Source organism: Arctopsyche grandis, chromosome 10, assembly GCF_051622035.1.
Source record: "Arctopsyche grandis isolate Sample6627 chromosome 10, ASM5162203v2, whole genome shotgun sequence".
Classification (NCBI taxonomy): domain Eukaryota; kingdom Metazoa; phylum Arthropoda; class Insecta; order Trichoptera; family Hydropsychidae; genus Arctopsyche; species Arctopsyche grandis.
Genome location: NC_135364.1, coordinates 20,833,758 through 20,850,079, shown reverse-complemented (window position 1 = coordinate 20,850,079; position 16,322 = coordinate 20,833,758). Strand labels below are relative to the sequence as shown.

Sequence of the window (16,322 nt, the reverse complement as noted above, 5' to 3'; positions counted from 1 at the left end):
AAAAAAATGGTGCATGGTAAACGGTACATACTCACTTAATTTTCGCGAGCAGGATACGACAGGATCAAGAGGAACAGGCTTTTCCTCCGGTATTAATGTGCGCGCGCAGAATACAGGAGGAAAAGCATGTTCCTCTTGATCCTGTCGTATCCTGCTCGCGAAAATTAAGTGAGTATGTACGTGAGTATGTACCGTTTACCATGCACCATTTTTTTTTTGATCTTTCGACTTAAGATCTTTCTATTTTCGATCTTTGCCTTCCGATATTTGCGATTTCTGTCATATAACATTCTGTCTCGTCACGTTTGCATATTTTTAACAGTTCATTTGCACGTATTGTTCTATGAAGTTATAAAATCGATGGATGGACATATGTTTTTCATACAGTTAAATAATTTGTAAAATATGTTTATATTTAAAAACATATTTCTATACTTGCTACATGCAAAAATTTGCGGAACATCGATTTCACGAACTTTGAAGGTTTGTAGGTCGCAATTTTCATTCAAACATTTCTTGAAAATTCAGGTCAGCATATGTTAAATTTATTTGCATTATTTATATTATGTAATTGTCGCTGTCATTTGTCTTATATTTCTCCTTAAATATGTGTACGAGAAGAAAGTTTTTCAATATGATTAATGGTTAAATCATTTGTCAAAAAAACGTAGGAGCAATACTTAAAATTTGAAGCAAGAGCAGGTGGAGCAATTTATAAAGGAAAGTGACAAAAAGAAAAATTGACAAATCCTCAGTAAAAATTCCAAACAAAGTTACTCTTAAATATGTATTTTTTAAACATAATTTATTGCATACTTACTGTGCTTTTTAATGTGTTTTTGCCCTTATAATATCGCCCCGTGTTCCTACATAAAAATTCCAATTAAATTTATCGATTTTGTGGTGTCAATTAATTTTTGGAAAACGAGTTAGTTTTAATGAACTCGTTATAGAGGCGACACTAACGATCTTCATTGTGGTGTTACGAAAGCTCATCTCATATTTTTTATATTCGGTCGTTAGGTCGTTATTTTCTAATTTCATGTTTAATCGATTAGTCACAGCAATATGGACAACCACATGAACATCCCTACGATGTAACGACACTTTATTCAACCGAAGTATCCACATAACGTGAACTTGAACATGTCGTTATTGTATAATATGCACGTTTTTTTTTTATATTCTACACGTCAGTAGGCGTGGTTTTATGTGACGGTGTTTACCATTAGCTAGACGGCTTGTTTTCTACCTTATTATTATTGGGGCCGTGATCTGTGATCATTCCTCTCAATTGAAAAGCTTGGAAAAATGAGCTTTCGACTCTCACAGGGTTATTGATCGTTTTTGCTAGTCTTTGTTTAGCCGCACGACAAAGTTCTGAACGAGAACAAACCTACTTTCGATTTTACCCCTCAAGGGTATCATATACAATACGTTTTTTAAGGTCAAGACTTTTATGAGACCTTGACACGACCTTGTTAAAAAGGGGTGAAGTCTCGCAAATTAATTATTCATGAATGCCGGATTTTCCGCCGAAATTTTCCTATAATATATGTAAGTATTCGTGAACCTTATGAATATTTATAGCCAAAGGCTAATTGAGCATGTTTATCTTCGACATAAATACATTATTTGAAATAAATAACAAACAAATAATTTTATATTCGTTGTATACAGTTTTGGGAAACAAGCATGTATGTATTGTTCAAATTTTTGCAGCAGTTAAATGGTATTTATTTTCTACCGGTAAGGATGAAGTGATTTATTGCATGGTTTATCGACATCTATCATATATCATTGGATAATTCGTTTTAATATTAAGATCATATTGAAAAAAACTGGACTAATCGAAGATTGATATAAATAAAGCTTTATTTTTATTTATTTATTAAAAAAAAACAGAAGCATACAGTATTTCAATATTGACACCAAAAAAGTTTATATGTATTTATTTTTTTACCCATTATATATTAACCTCGACCATAAGTGCTACAGTTTGCCCAAGGCGATACCTTGGTCAAACTTTTGTACACAAGTATCTAATACCATAATCGCATATATACCATAATGATTATATACAAAAACACTGTGAAACAATCTCTACTACTCAATTCTTCCACTGCGAAAGCGGCTATAGCAGCTCCGTCATATGTAGATGTCCCTCTTCCCAATTTCTTCGAGCAAAACTAAAGACTTGATTGAAATATTTTAATCTGGTTTATTGTTTAGTTATAACATCCCTTCGATTTTATCAGAACTTAAATTTTGGGCGCCTGACTGCGGTAGAGCTTTGCGTCATCATTTACTTTTCGAACCTATTGCTGCGAAAACGTCTACTTCCAATAACTCGTCTATTGTAAAGGCTATCTGGTTCCTTAATGTGATAGACTTAAACCTATTTGGACCCGTTAGATTGTCATGTTGATGAAGTGGTCAGTTTCATGAAATTCAACACGAGTCTATTTGAATAAGATGAATGATTGCCAATTTTTATTGTTCTTTTCTTTTTTTTTTATAAGACTAGTGTGACGCATTGGGGCAACCTGTTAAGTCACATTGGTCATTATTTTGTTATTATTATTATTTATTATATAATGTATTTATAATGTATGTATTTTCAGATCTTGAAAGATCTGAAAATACTTACATAATTATGATTATATTTATTACCTACTAATTGGGCAGATTATCGCTATGATAAATCATTGCAATAATCTTCCCAACTAATCTTAATTTTTTTCGCTGTGTTTATAGGTCATTTTTTACATATGTATATTCACTATACCAGGAAGGCCTTACAGGTAAACCCAATGAGCTTTCCTGGCCAATTTACAAACCTCAATAAACAATAATATTTATACAGCATATTAGAGACATCTACGGACAAATTCGACGATATCAATAGATATTTCGAGAAATATGTACATACATACACTTAAGAGAGTCGGTATCATATTTTGTATCATAATCAACAAATTTGATATGCATAAATTCGAACTTGCGAAAGACAGGGCATGTTGCCAATTTTGGTGGAACCGTTTCAACAATGAAATAAGATAAATTGGCAAACTCTAATAGGAAACGATCGACCTGGAATAAACCCATGACCCCTTATTTGAATGCATTACACGCTAACCACTGAGCTATGTTACTGGTTAAGTAACATAGCTCAGTTAAAGCTAGGTGAATACTGGCTCGATATAGTGCGAATTAATGAGGCATTACAAGCAAGGAAATGGCGTTTCATCATTTGAAGATGTTTTAAAACCATTGTCATATCTGTTTATACTAACATTCTAAAAATTGATTGAAAAAAGATTATTCCAAGTGAAGAATAACGTGAACTTTTTGGTAAAGAAAGAACTTTAAACCACCATTGTGCTCATATCTTTAATACATCAATACTTTTAATATAATATAAATATTATACTATGGTCCGTTATTTTTAACGGCAAACGTGTTTGTTGAAACAGAGATTATCTTTAATGAAAATAATAGAACGATTACACTTTCAGTTCCGTTCGTTCAATAGAACATTCCACACTTTCGTACACGGCGTGTGTTATTTTGTTCTATTATATACATAATAACAGTATTGCAATAATGTGCATCAATAATGCATTATTGTAATATGCCTACCTAATTGTTGCATTTATAAAATTTCTTCGGATATTCAACGATTTCATGACCCGAAGCGCTTTTTCTCACACCGTGCATATTATTCGACTTTCCGGTCACGACCGTTTTGTAAATATGTAAACGTACACAGAAAGAACATCGCGGCAAATATTTGACGGGAAATGTTCAAAAAATGACAGTTTGTCGTTGGAAATATACTGTTGTCGTTTCGTATAATAATTTTGATGAAATTTTCCGTTCAGTCTGACTCAATTAGAGGGCTTTAATCCGGTTATGTCTGCGACTCTCCCCTTTGGCATGTTCTGGCATTAAATTCAATCCGTACCCGTTGAACTTTATATTCAAATACGAAAAGCGAAACCTTTTCGAATGTGCTGTGAACCCTATTTTATTTCGCAGGTTTCGTATCGTGCGAATCGGTGAATATTGAAATTAAAATGGCGTAACAGTAGCTTCGTACGGTCCTACGGGACACTTATTTATAATTACGAGCTCGAATGAATATATTCGCTCATACATACATACGTTGGAAAACTCACTCGTATGTATGTACCTATATGTACTTTGTTCAAATACGAGTATGTATGTATATGTTATTTATTTTGTTGTGCCGACCCATTTGCTAATGAGATTTCTCAATTTATTTTTTACTTTTTCTATCTAATACATATAGGATGTATAGAACAAGTGTCGTATTCACGAGAAATTTTATTGAATATGTACTCGGTACCGATCCCGGTTCACGTTTTAACGGTTTATAGAAAATGTATCAATGCATTATGAAGATAACTCGAACACCATTAATCGTATCACTTCGAATCCTCGTATTGGTGAACAAAATACTAACAGTACATTGTATTTTTAAAGTAAAACTTCTTTACGGACGGTATATACGGATGTGACTGAATGCGTCACGAAAATAACCATCCCTCTCTAACCCGTTTCTTATCTGGTGCGAATTTAGTAGATTTTACGTAAGGAAGCTATGTAACATATGTATGTATGTAGATCAGTGATTAGCATGTAATGCTTTCGATTGTGTGGTGACGGATTCTATCCTTGGCTTTGTTGCTAGCCAGACTCCAATTCAGATCGGTTTCTTTCAGAATTTACAAAGTTATCTGATTTTATTGAACACAGATCCAAAAAATTGACAATCCTGTCCTTTTTCTCGCAAAATTTGAAGTTACAGCATCTCATAATTGGTTAATATTTAAAAATGCTGCCAAAATTTGTCCATATATTTTCTAAAGTTTAAGTTTGGACCATTGTGGCATTACAGGAGTCCTTAATGCGCCACAATGGTCGAAAAAATCCAGAGAGATGAAAAAATTTAAATATATACATATGTTTATACACAGACAAAAATATTAAAATATAAACACACAATCTTAAAAAATTGAAGCATTATATTAATAGTACATAAAGTAAAAATATCAAATAATAAGATATAAAATAGGGAATGTCTTGCATCTGGGGACGCGACAATTGGTGCAAGTCCAAAAGGTTCAACGACAAAATGTACCCGAAAATTAGTGCACTTACAAAATGTACCCGCGACAAAATGTTCACGCGACAAAATGTCCACAGAAATAATGTTCAAGCGACAAAATGTTCAAAAAACCTACATTTTCCTATTTTAATGGAAAAAGTAACTTTTTATTGTATTATATTTATCGATGTATATGGTACTTTTTATCGCATAGATCGCGGATGTTATTTAATTAGTATAAATTACAGGTGTTCTCAACCGCACCAACATATTCTTATTTAAATTGAAGAATTACATTTTAAGCGAATGTCATTGTGACTCATTGAATATCATTTAAGATGTCATTGAATTAGTTTAAATGTTAGGGGTTCTTAGCCGTATCCAATATTTACTTATTTAAATTGAAAAAAAAACTTTCTAAACGTATGAACTGCAGATTACATTCAATTAGTTTATATGGCAGGGCTTCTCAACCGTCTCCAAAATTTTCTTTATTTCAAATGAATAATTTACTTTTTATCGTATACAAAGCGGGCGTTATTAAATTAGTGTAAATGACAGGTGTTCTCAACCGTATCCAATATTTACTTATTTAAATTGAAAAATAATAATAATTTATAATTAACTTTAAAAATTTAGGATTTTTGAACATTTTGTCGCTTGAACATTATTTCCGTGGACATTTTGTCGCGTGAACATTTTGTCGCGGGTACATTTTGTCAGTGCACTAATTTTCGGGTGCATTTTGTCGTTGAACCTTTTGGACTTGCACCAATTGTCGTGTAACCCTAATATACCTATACATATACATATGTATGTATGAACCAGCCGCAAATTAAAAACATCCCTTCGAGGCCCAAATGGAAGAGAGCAGATCAAAATTCCACTCACGCATCACGTTCAATTATGAAAATAATTATGAGGGCAGGCTACCAGACAAATAAGTTAAAATAATCTCCAATAACCTACGCCCACTGAGGTGAAAAATATCACATATACATATGTATTTATGTCTCTATGATGATCGATGTTTGTAATTGGCCTTGAATAATACTTACTTACTAAGATATCTTGTTAGTAAAAATGTGTATATACATTATAAATAAATGTATTTATAATGTTAAGTACGCATTAGATTTTTCTTGTTAGTTTTAGTCAACTTTGAAGGTCCGTTTATACTATCTAGCACTGCACAGAAAATACTAATTCTGTTCATACTATACAGCACCGCTCGTTTTCGGCACGTTCGTGCTTTGGACGAGTGTAAGGCAAAATCTGCTTACATATACATACATATATGTACTTATAAATTAAAGAGTTATAATATTGCTTGCGTCGTATCGTCGAGTCAATGTGACGTTCCGAAAATATTCATATGCACATGGCAGCACTTATGTTAGTACGGGTGCACTCGCTGCTATGACGTCACGAATGCGTGAACATTTCCACACTGACCAAAAAAAATCGGTTCGGCTTGATTCGTTTCGGTGACATGTGCTGCTGTATAATATGAATAGATCGTGTCTTGCTGTTTCGGATATGCCACGTACAAATTACGGAACATATGAATATGTCCATATAGAATGTTTTAAATTTTTTTTTCGTACTGCCGTTTACGCTCAGTTGCCGGATTGAGAGCTGTACTGATATAAACAAACCTTTATACAGCAGTAATTATGTACGTATTTGGAACTCAATGCTTCGTCCTTTTAAACGGTGATCACAATGAGATGTAGCGATATCAAATCGGCTCATTTTTCTCTAACACCCAGTACATTGATCATTGATATATTAATAAAATAAGCTCTATTGATTTGCAACATTGATGGATCTGGTACTGAATACATAAGCAATTATTATTTTTATGAGTTTTTGAAATTAAAATCACATAAACCTTTATTCATATTGATACATTGTAACATATTTATCGCTTATTTTACTGTATGTACCCACATAAAATGTAAGTCGCTCACGACCTGCATAAGTTTTTAATGTATCCTGGTGACATTTAACCGCAAATTTAACTAATAAAACGATAAGGTTGATTCATTGCCTGAAATTTTCCGAAAAGTCCCCACGAGACATATTTCCGCTATGTAATGACTGCGCCTGCATTCAAACGCACATTATTAACCCTCCAGTCACCGCACTTATCCTCCCATGAATGTATATTGACCGAATCGGAAGGGTGGGGAGAGGCAACGGGAAAGGGTGAGGGGGAGAGTGAGACGGTTTTCCCTCGCCGTGAAAATGCGACTTGTCACCGAACACGAGTTTCGTGTTCAAAAGCGCATTTTGTGTGTCCCCCTCGACTCCCTTTCCAGGGCGCATACATATCTCGTTCAAAATGCAATTTCGTCGTTGCAGTCTACTGAAAATAATGAATTCATATCCATACCGTTTTATTTTCGGTGAAACAATTATGAGGGTATATTCCGTACAGAGGTGATTCATATCCACGTCGAAGAATAGCCGGAAAATTTATTGTATAAATTTTTGTGTAATTAAAACGATTTAATACTACAATGCTCTTCTTTGTAGTCCAATGTACAATAATTAGTCGCTTTTGTTATTTGAAAATAATTCCATCTTTGTCAGTAAGAAATAGCTTATTAGAAAAATTGAATTACATATACATATGTACTATGACAATTATTCGGACATCCCAAATCAAAACACTCAAATATGTTACTATTTTAACTATATAACTTTTATTAAGGTAAAAATTGAAAATTTTACGCTGCAGATGAATTTTTTTTATAAACAAACGCGTTTCTTATATAAATATCCTACAGAGATAAAGCATCGCTTATTTTTTAATTCTTTGGTTATTGATTGTTTTAATAACATTTAAAAATAACCGTCATACTGGTATGCTATGGCCATCTATATCAAATATACATCTGGCTGTACATTTCTACATTGGAAAAAATGCTTAAATTTTAATAGGTATTCAATTTTAATTTAATTTAGTGTATGCTAAAATTGATCAAATCTAATGAGCGCATTTGTTAAGATAAAAACCATTACATATGTAGATTCATTTTAATATGATATTCGTGCCCAATAAAATAGAACAACTAAAGTTCTTTGATTTACATACATACTTATGTATGTATGTACATACGTACATACATATGTATGTATAGCTCGGTAGCTTCTTTAATTCAAACCACCGAGAGGCTACCTGGTTCATGCCCTGGGTTGACCTCGATTGAATAGAATTTTTTTGTTTATTATAATTTATTTCAGCGCTGCTGGCTGGACTTGGATATTTGTGACTTCAAGTCGATCGTTTCCTATCAGAGTTTGCCAATTGATCTGATTTCGTTGTTGAAATGATTCCCCGTCAAATTGGCGAAACCATCCTACTATGTATGTCAAATTTATAATCTATAAAATTTATATAATATACATATGTACAAGTTTAACACCACAGGTGTCGCTCAGGGGCAACCCGCAATGGCATCATGGGAAAATATGACCAAAAAAAATGTATCGACGAATTCAGTATAGTACTGAAGAATTCAGTACTATTTTAGTATCATTATTCATGCATTCGTGTAATATACAAACTATGATAATAATTACACGTGTAAAACTTCACACAACCATCTAATTATAATTCATTATTTATTTATTTTATAGTATTGGACCATTATGACATTACAGGAAGAACCTAATGCGCCACAATGACCTACATTGTACATTCGATAACAATAGAAAAAAATAATACATAGAATAAAAAGAAATAAAAAGCAAAAGCAGAAAAATAAGATAAAATATACAAAAGAAAAATAGTAAATTATATTATCTATGTACACACATATGCATATTTTAATCATACCATAAAACAATCACAATTTGTTTGATCGTTTATGTGTACTTCAGAGTGTAATATCAACTATCTACTTAGCCAGCTTTCTCGCGGCTCCCTTTCTAAAATTCAGCCGGGTTATACTTTACGCGAAATTTAATTAAACCAACTACCCTATATATTTGAAAATGTATCAAACTTCAACCTCCATCCCCTCCCCCGTTCACTTAGAACCCTCGATCCTCCCCTTGTGACGCGGCAAACATTGCCACTCCCCAGATGGAAGGTTCAAAGTTTCCCTTTCGAGCGAAAAGGAAAATCGTCGTGTTTCAGTGCAATATTTTTCGCGCGATGTACATTTACTCTTTTTTTTATTATTTATTTTCGCCTTATGCTTCAATCCCTTTTAACCGGCACGATACAAGGGAGCTTTTGCCGCTCGGAAAAACGCCTTTTTGAGCCAGTTTCGTCTCGCAATATTTTCCTAATGGCAGTCTCGACATTTTCTTGGCGCATAGGGATCGTAAAAGTTGAGCGAAGGCCATTGTGACTATTAAATTTATACGGCATGTTATAAAGGTTTTCGATATACGCCTACGTATTATTATGCTCATATTTGTATTGTGTTCGCAACTATTGATAGAAAATCACATTACGACAACAAGAGACAGTTTTAGTTCTAACGTTACATAATAAATTTATTAATATATAAATTTTGATTATATAATTAACTACGCAATAAAAAAACAAACAATCGTATCTATGTAATTAATTATCTACAGTTGAAACTTTTTTTTAACCTAAGGCGCTGACACTGAATTGTACGGCACGCCATGCCTAGGTAAACTCCAGCTGTGATGGGCGTATCTCCATGTCATTGCTAATTCGTACGATCTTATTATTTCTTTGAATATGGGATCACTGTCAAATCTATAAACGTCAATACAAAGATAACATATCACCGCAAACACTCCAGGGGGAGTTTTGGCCTGGATGGCCATAACATAGATCAGGCGTGCTAGCGTTTTTTTTTATATGTGCAAAACTGTCAGTGTCTGCACTGTGTTAAATTATACTGTGCTACTTTTAATAATAATTTTAGCCAATATCAAGATTTTGGTTTACATACTTCTGATCGTTGAAAATATGCTCATTATAATTATTATTAAAGAAATTTCTTAAATCTGTATCAAAACTAACCCAAGTATATTGTGAATAGCCTGCGTCATCCCGTTTTATTTATTTTTTATTCTAATTAATATTGAAGTTATATGGAAATTTGTCACACACTAAATCGTTTGCATTTGTTCGACACATGAACTTTTTTAATGAACTTACATATAGAAGGGGGAATGGATAAGTGCAGTTTTTTGCTGTGACTGGCGCCATTGGAGTTGCCAAATTACCACACGTAATTATTTTTTTCGGATTTTTGACGAAACAATACAATCAAACCAACTTAGGTCACTTATTTTTTACACTCATAACTTTAAAAATAAAATTGTATACTAATGAACAGTATATTTAGTACACTGTTGCTATTTCCATATAAAAATAAACATTTATTATACATACATACTACAGTTGTCTTAAAAACAAAGTAATATCACATGTATTTAATACGATTTTCACTGATAAATATGTACTCGTATATGAAGGCATTGTACGATTTGTCAGCTCTAAGTATTTTCTGTCTGAATAAAGAGAATATGTTGTTGTCTTCAATTTCAACTGTTGCTCCTATTCTGTATATATGTACATATGTATATTATAGATACATATATCACTCGTTTCCTATGCTTATTTCCTCCTCGTATTTCTCACAAAGAAAATATTTTACGACATAGAGAGCGTTGCTACATTTTCCGTACAATCCAATACAGCTCACAGTACAATATATTACGTCAGGCAGATTCTATACGGTGCAAAGTTGTCTGTGAATATTTTCATAATGGATACAAATGTATATCGCTGAACAAGGTGACTAGGGCATTCATAGAATTGCCTAGTCATAGAATTTCACCGGGGTTAATTGCGTGCAATTTTTGATACCGAGTGTGCCATCCGAGTTTGGGTCATCCTGCAATATTGACCGAGGGTGTAAGTACTGCGGTGTTGTTGCGTGTCCCTTTTGGGCGATTAGGTCGGTGCTAGGTGGGTGGGTTGGTGGGGTGCTTACGTAAGCGCCCACCCACCACCCCTTGGCGCCGGCTGGGCTGGCGAGCCGCCCTCATACCTACCGTCGACTTCCCCATCGATTGTCTTCAACGTGCACCCCACCCCGCTCTACCGCATTCCGGCCCTGGCTGATATTTTCCCTTATTCCCTTTGTGTGAAAATTGGTTGAAATTAAGCTCTCTGCTCGACGTGTTTTACTGCGTTTTCCAAGTACAGTAATGTCCCTTCAGGAGTGTGCGCTCATGGAAAACTTTGCTCGTAAATTTATACTAGTTCCTCTCATTAACTACGAGATGTACTAGACTTGCACCTGTGTGATTCTAATCCTTATTTATGCAACTTGTCGGATTTAATAGCGGCTTTATTTTATATGAAACCAAACGTAGTAAGCGTCGACAAATTTACTATGTTAACGTCTCAATCAAAACGATATAAATACGTCTATGTACATATCGGAACACGTAAATCTAAAATTAAATTTTGTTTACGAGGAAATGAAAACTATTTTTACAACCATAGCATTATTTCAATTTCACCACTTTTATCGTGTTTGTTTGACCTTATTTTTAGATAAGGTTTATATCTTTTCTTATTTGGAAAATTTCTAAAAAGAACCAACTTTATTTTATATGAACCAAGTTTTTGAACCAAATTGGATTTACGAGGTTTACAACTTAGTGCAATGACAAGCTTTTGTTTGCTATTTTATCTATGTACATACATACATATGTATGTAGTAACAATAGAAGTTTTATGATCATGCGAAAATTCAAACTCGAGATTTTGACTGATTCGAACTCAGTTTTCATGTGTAGAAAAAAATGTGCCTGTGTATTTTGGGGAATTTTTGAACACCGTTCGTCCTATCGTACTAAAACTTGGTATCGGTTACTGAAATACTTATAATAATAATAAATCGATACGATATAAATTTTTTTCAAAGTTGACCGCAAATAGTACCTCCCCTTATAGGTGTTCTCTTTTTATCAGTTTTTGAATTTAATTATCTCCAAAACCGCTAAAAGAATAAGACTGATTTTTTTTTACATATAATAGAAATTATAAATTTTATACCCTAATATTTTTAAAATGTTTTTACCTCAACCAGAAGTAGTACTTTAACTCTTGTTTTGGTATGGAAATCTACAATTTTCGATTTAAAACCATTAAATTTGGTATTTTATCTACTTTGACAAAGAACGTAGACCGTTTTTGGTAGGGGTAGGAACCCAGGAAATCTAAAAATAAATATGTACAATAAACCAAATAATAATATATTAAAACACGTTTACAATCTCAAATGAAACAAAACCTCAACCAGATCAACATATTTTAGATTAAAAAAATCCAAGTTAATACATCTGGTTGAAGAGCTTGATGCCTCTTTCAACAGATGACGAAGCCTTGATTAAATTGGTATGTGCTACAGGAGAAGGAAACAAAATATATATGTAGATATGTATGTACATATATACGAATATTTGTTTGTATTTTGTACTTACGCGCTGAAGTATAACTTTTTTCAAAAACAAAGTGCATGTAACATAAGACACATATAATGCATGACAAAATATATTCATACTAAACAGTAGTACATGTCACCGTAACCGTAAGCAAAACCGGTTTTCTTTGACCACTGAAAATATTCATAGTCATAGTAGCGAGTGCACGCATAGTAACTAAAGTGCGCATATGAATATTTTCGGAAACGTCATATTGTGACAATATTGACTTGACGATACGACACTAGCAAAATTTTGCCGAATCGTTGCGCTGTTATGTATGCTTACATATGTATACATATGTAAGCCGATTTTGCCTTGCACTTGGCCAAACCTTGTCTGAACGTGCTGAAACCGTGAGGTGCTGGATAGTATGAATAGAAACCGTCGTTTACGTTAGCTGCTGTGCTGTGAACTGATGGATAGTGTGAATAGACATTTAAATGTGTTTGTGTGTGTGTTAGGTTATACATTTATTTGAAGAAAAATACACGTATATGTTTTTCAACTGGTTTTATTTAATCACTTTGAATGAAAACATAATATTTATACATCAAACATCACAATTAAGCTTTATTTGATAAATTGAATTTTTTATCTTACTTATATTAAAAAAAAACATAACAATGCTCTGCATGTTGATTTCGCTCAACAGGTCATATAAAGAGTAGGAACAACAAAAAAGAAAATAGTAACGGAAAACGCCTAAATTTTTAAATTAGGTGTAATTTATAATATAATATATATGTATATATATATATAGGTAGTAAGTAGGATATCCCACGTTATCCTAGAAAACACTGTTCTTTTTTATTTTTTACTTTAAAAACACGCCAAAAAAGGAAAGCTTCAAATTTATGAACTACAATAGATAACGTACGCCTAAGGGTATTCATTTATTTATTTGCTCTTCGAAAAGCTCGCATTTTACTTTAACGGTGGTGTGGAACAATTTTCGACAAAAACGGGATATGGGGGGGGGGGCTGAAGAGGGGAGAAATGTATCATATCGCTATCATCAATCATCACTGTCGTCATCATCGCCATCGACACTCTCTTAGTATAAAAATAAAGTCTAAATTTACTGTGATTTTGTACATTTTACATGCAACTCATAAGCCACGAGATACATACTATACAAACTACGTGTACCTCCTAAATACATTGTTTTTCATTTAATACGAAAAATCCGTGCGTGTTTCTTTTTTGAATTACTTGTTTTTAATTAACACCTTCGCGCTGAAACCTGAGTATGAAAAATATTTTTCCAATATGAAAATATTTGAAAAATAGACATCGACTCTACGACGCGTCGGTCGTTGAAATTTCGCTCCATTTCGAGCTGGACATTACTACATGGACTTCACCATCGCTGATTCAAAAGTACTAATTAAAATACATTAAAATGAAATAAATAATAAAACATGGCGCTCATTGAATTTGTTTTTAACAGCTGCTAACTCGATCGAAACATCGTCGAAGGCAATCAAGCAATGTCAAATTTGAATATAAATACATACTTTCAATATATAATATATAATATAATATGCAATATAAATTTACAGTTTTTTTTTGTACCTTTGGAATACTGCGCACACTTGATGTTTACCGTCTTAACTTATTGTATTTTATCCCACTACGCTTGTTTATTTTTATTAATAATCGCAAATTTTCCACTTCACATTAAACCTAACCGTTTTTTTTATTTTATTTTCACTGGGCCACATTAGTGCAGCCATTGGGAAAAAACACGTAGTGTTCCATCTCCGCTTAAAGCGTTCACGTATTTACATTGGCTATATACAATTAATAACTTTTATCAATATGAATAATTTACACACATTGGAATGAACTTCTAAACATTGGATTTTTGGAATGTCGAAAATTTTTTTAAAAATACGAAAGTAATAAAAAAGACCACTTTCAACATTGAAACGAAGCAAGAAATTTAATTCCATTCGTAATACAGCTTTGATTATTATTATATAATATATTATGTATATATACAACAGACGGTTAAACAGTGATTGTGGTGGGGGGGATATACGTTATTGAATAATTTTAAACAGCAAAAAACTTTTTTTCTTCAATTTCGAACCGCCATTTGCGTCCTTCCGTTAATAATTTACTATGACTATCCTATCATCCAGCATGCGTCACCAACCTCACTCTCTTTCACAATGCGTTCTCAGACAGACAATCACGCTTAAATTACTCTTCACTTTTTTGCCCTCGATTCACACAACGATTTACAACAAACGTTGTCGATTTGCGATTACTATTGCTGCAGACAATACGAAGATTGAAGGTGTTGTGATGGAAGCGAATCCACCAACTACACCTGCGTGTTGGATATGATCTTCTTTGTTCAGCCCCAGGGCATTACTTTCATCCGACATCATGTTTTGGGTTTCTCCTTTCTTGCCCGACAACTGCCCTTCATCCTTCTTCTTCAACCCTTCAGGCTGTTCTACGGGGAATTCTGGAGGCGCTTCGGTCGTAGTTGTAGTAGTGGTCGTGGTAGTTGTAGTAGTCGTAGTCGTAGTGGTAGTTGTGGTAGTAGTCGGCACTAAAGTGTTGTTTTGCAAGAAATAAATCGGACCATAATCGACTGTAACATCCATCATTCCAACTTCAATCTTGTTGCCGTGGATAGTCCTAGAAGTCTTCTTACCATCCGGATAGTACGACAGCAGTGTAGCCGTATATGGCACTTCCATCTCAGTGAAGTTGGCTCGAAGCGTCACATTGCAAGCTGTACCGGGCTCCAAGAACATCTCAACCTTATTAACCTCCTCTTTCTCACCCTCGCTCTTGATTCCCCACTTCAAATCATCCAAAATAGTGCCGTTCATCATGCGAATGGTCGTATTCAATCCTTTCAATATAGCATGCCCTTGACCCCAGTATAAAGAGTGCGTGGAATTGAAAGCCAAAACAGAGTCGACGTAAGTACCATCGGATTCATCAGGATTACTCAAGGTGGTCGCTGCCAAAACCCTCGGATCCCTATTGGCCTTCTTCTTCCAAAGGTTGAATTTCACATCAGTCATCTCGTATCGGATCGGCTCGGTCTCCACCAGCACTTCACCTGCGTCCGTCTGCTCTTCTTCGTCGCGATCATTCACCACGGTCATCTTGCTGAATCCGTTCAAAACGTACAGCTTTCCAATTAGGTGGCTGTATCCGACAGCTTCGTTGCCCTCGTCCTTTGGAGACACCGTTTTACGAGCGACGAATATGTTGTTGTCTTGCGAGCCGGCCACACTTCCCACAGGAACATCTTCATACTTGCTCCAGGACACCCACTTGAGCATGGCGCTCCCCTCGATGTTTTCCAAAAGCTCGTATTTGGGATAACGTGCCACATTTCCTTGCAGAGATATCACACATTGTTTGTATTTTAATCGACACTGGCCTGATACCCAAACACCGTTGTGTCTAGCACGGCACACATAAACGGGGCTCTCGTCCTCCAAATTAGCAGAGTTGGCTAAAACAAAACGAAATTTTGTCAATATTTTATCTTAACTTTTGTGAACGTAGAGGGATAATGTGAACTGTCTAAAACTTTTTTTCTGAAGCAAGTCTAATACAGAAGACTCTTAACATTTAAGCATCGAGTATTAATGCAGGAATCAATAACAAAAACATAAACTATTCCCTCCTATTTGGGAATCTTATGATTAGA

At 34.1% G+C, this 16,322-nt stretch overlaps 2 protein-coding genes across 2 annotated transcripts in view; one reads left to right on the top strand and one right to left on the bottom strand.

The window, feature by feature from the left end:
• The window catches only part of Miga (mitoguardin), a 96,232-nt gene that overhangs the window by 46,994 nt on the left and 32,916 nt on the right, over positions 1-16,322 (top strand). The window lies entirely within an intron of this gene.
• uzip (beta-pore-forming protein unzipped) overlaps positions 13,137-16,322 on the bottom strand; it is a 30,474-nt gene continuing 27,288 nt past the window's right edge. The window contains exon 3 of the mRNA XM_077440398.1: positions 13,137-16,124. Coding sequence (XP_077296524.1) covers positions 14,881-16,124 — 1,244 coding nt within the window. The 3' untranslated portion in view covers positions 13,137-14,880. The remainder of the gene's footprint in view (positions 16,125-16,322) is intronic.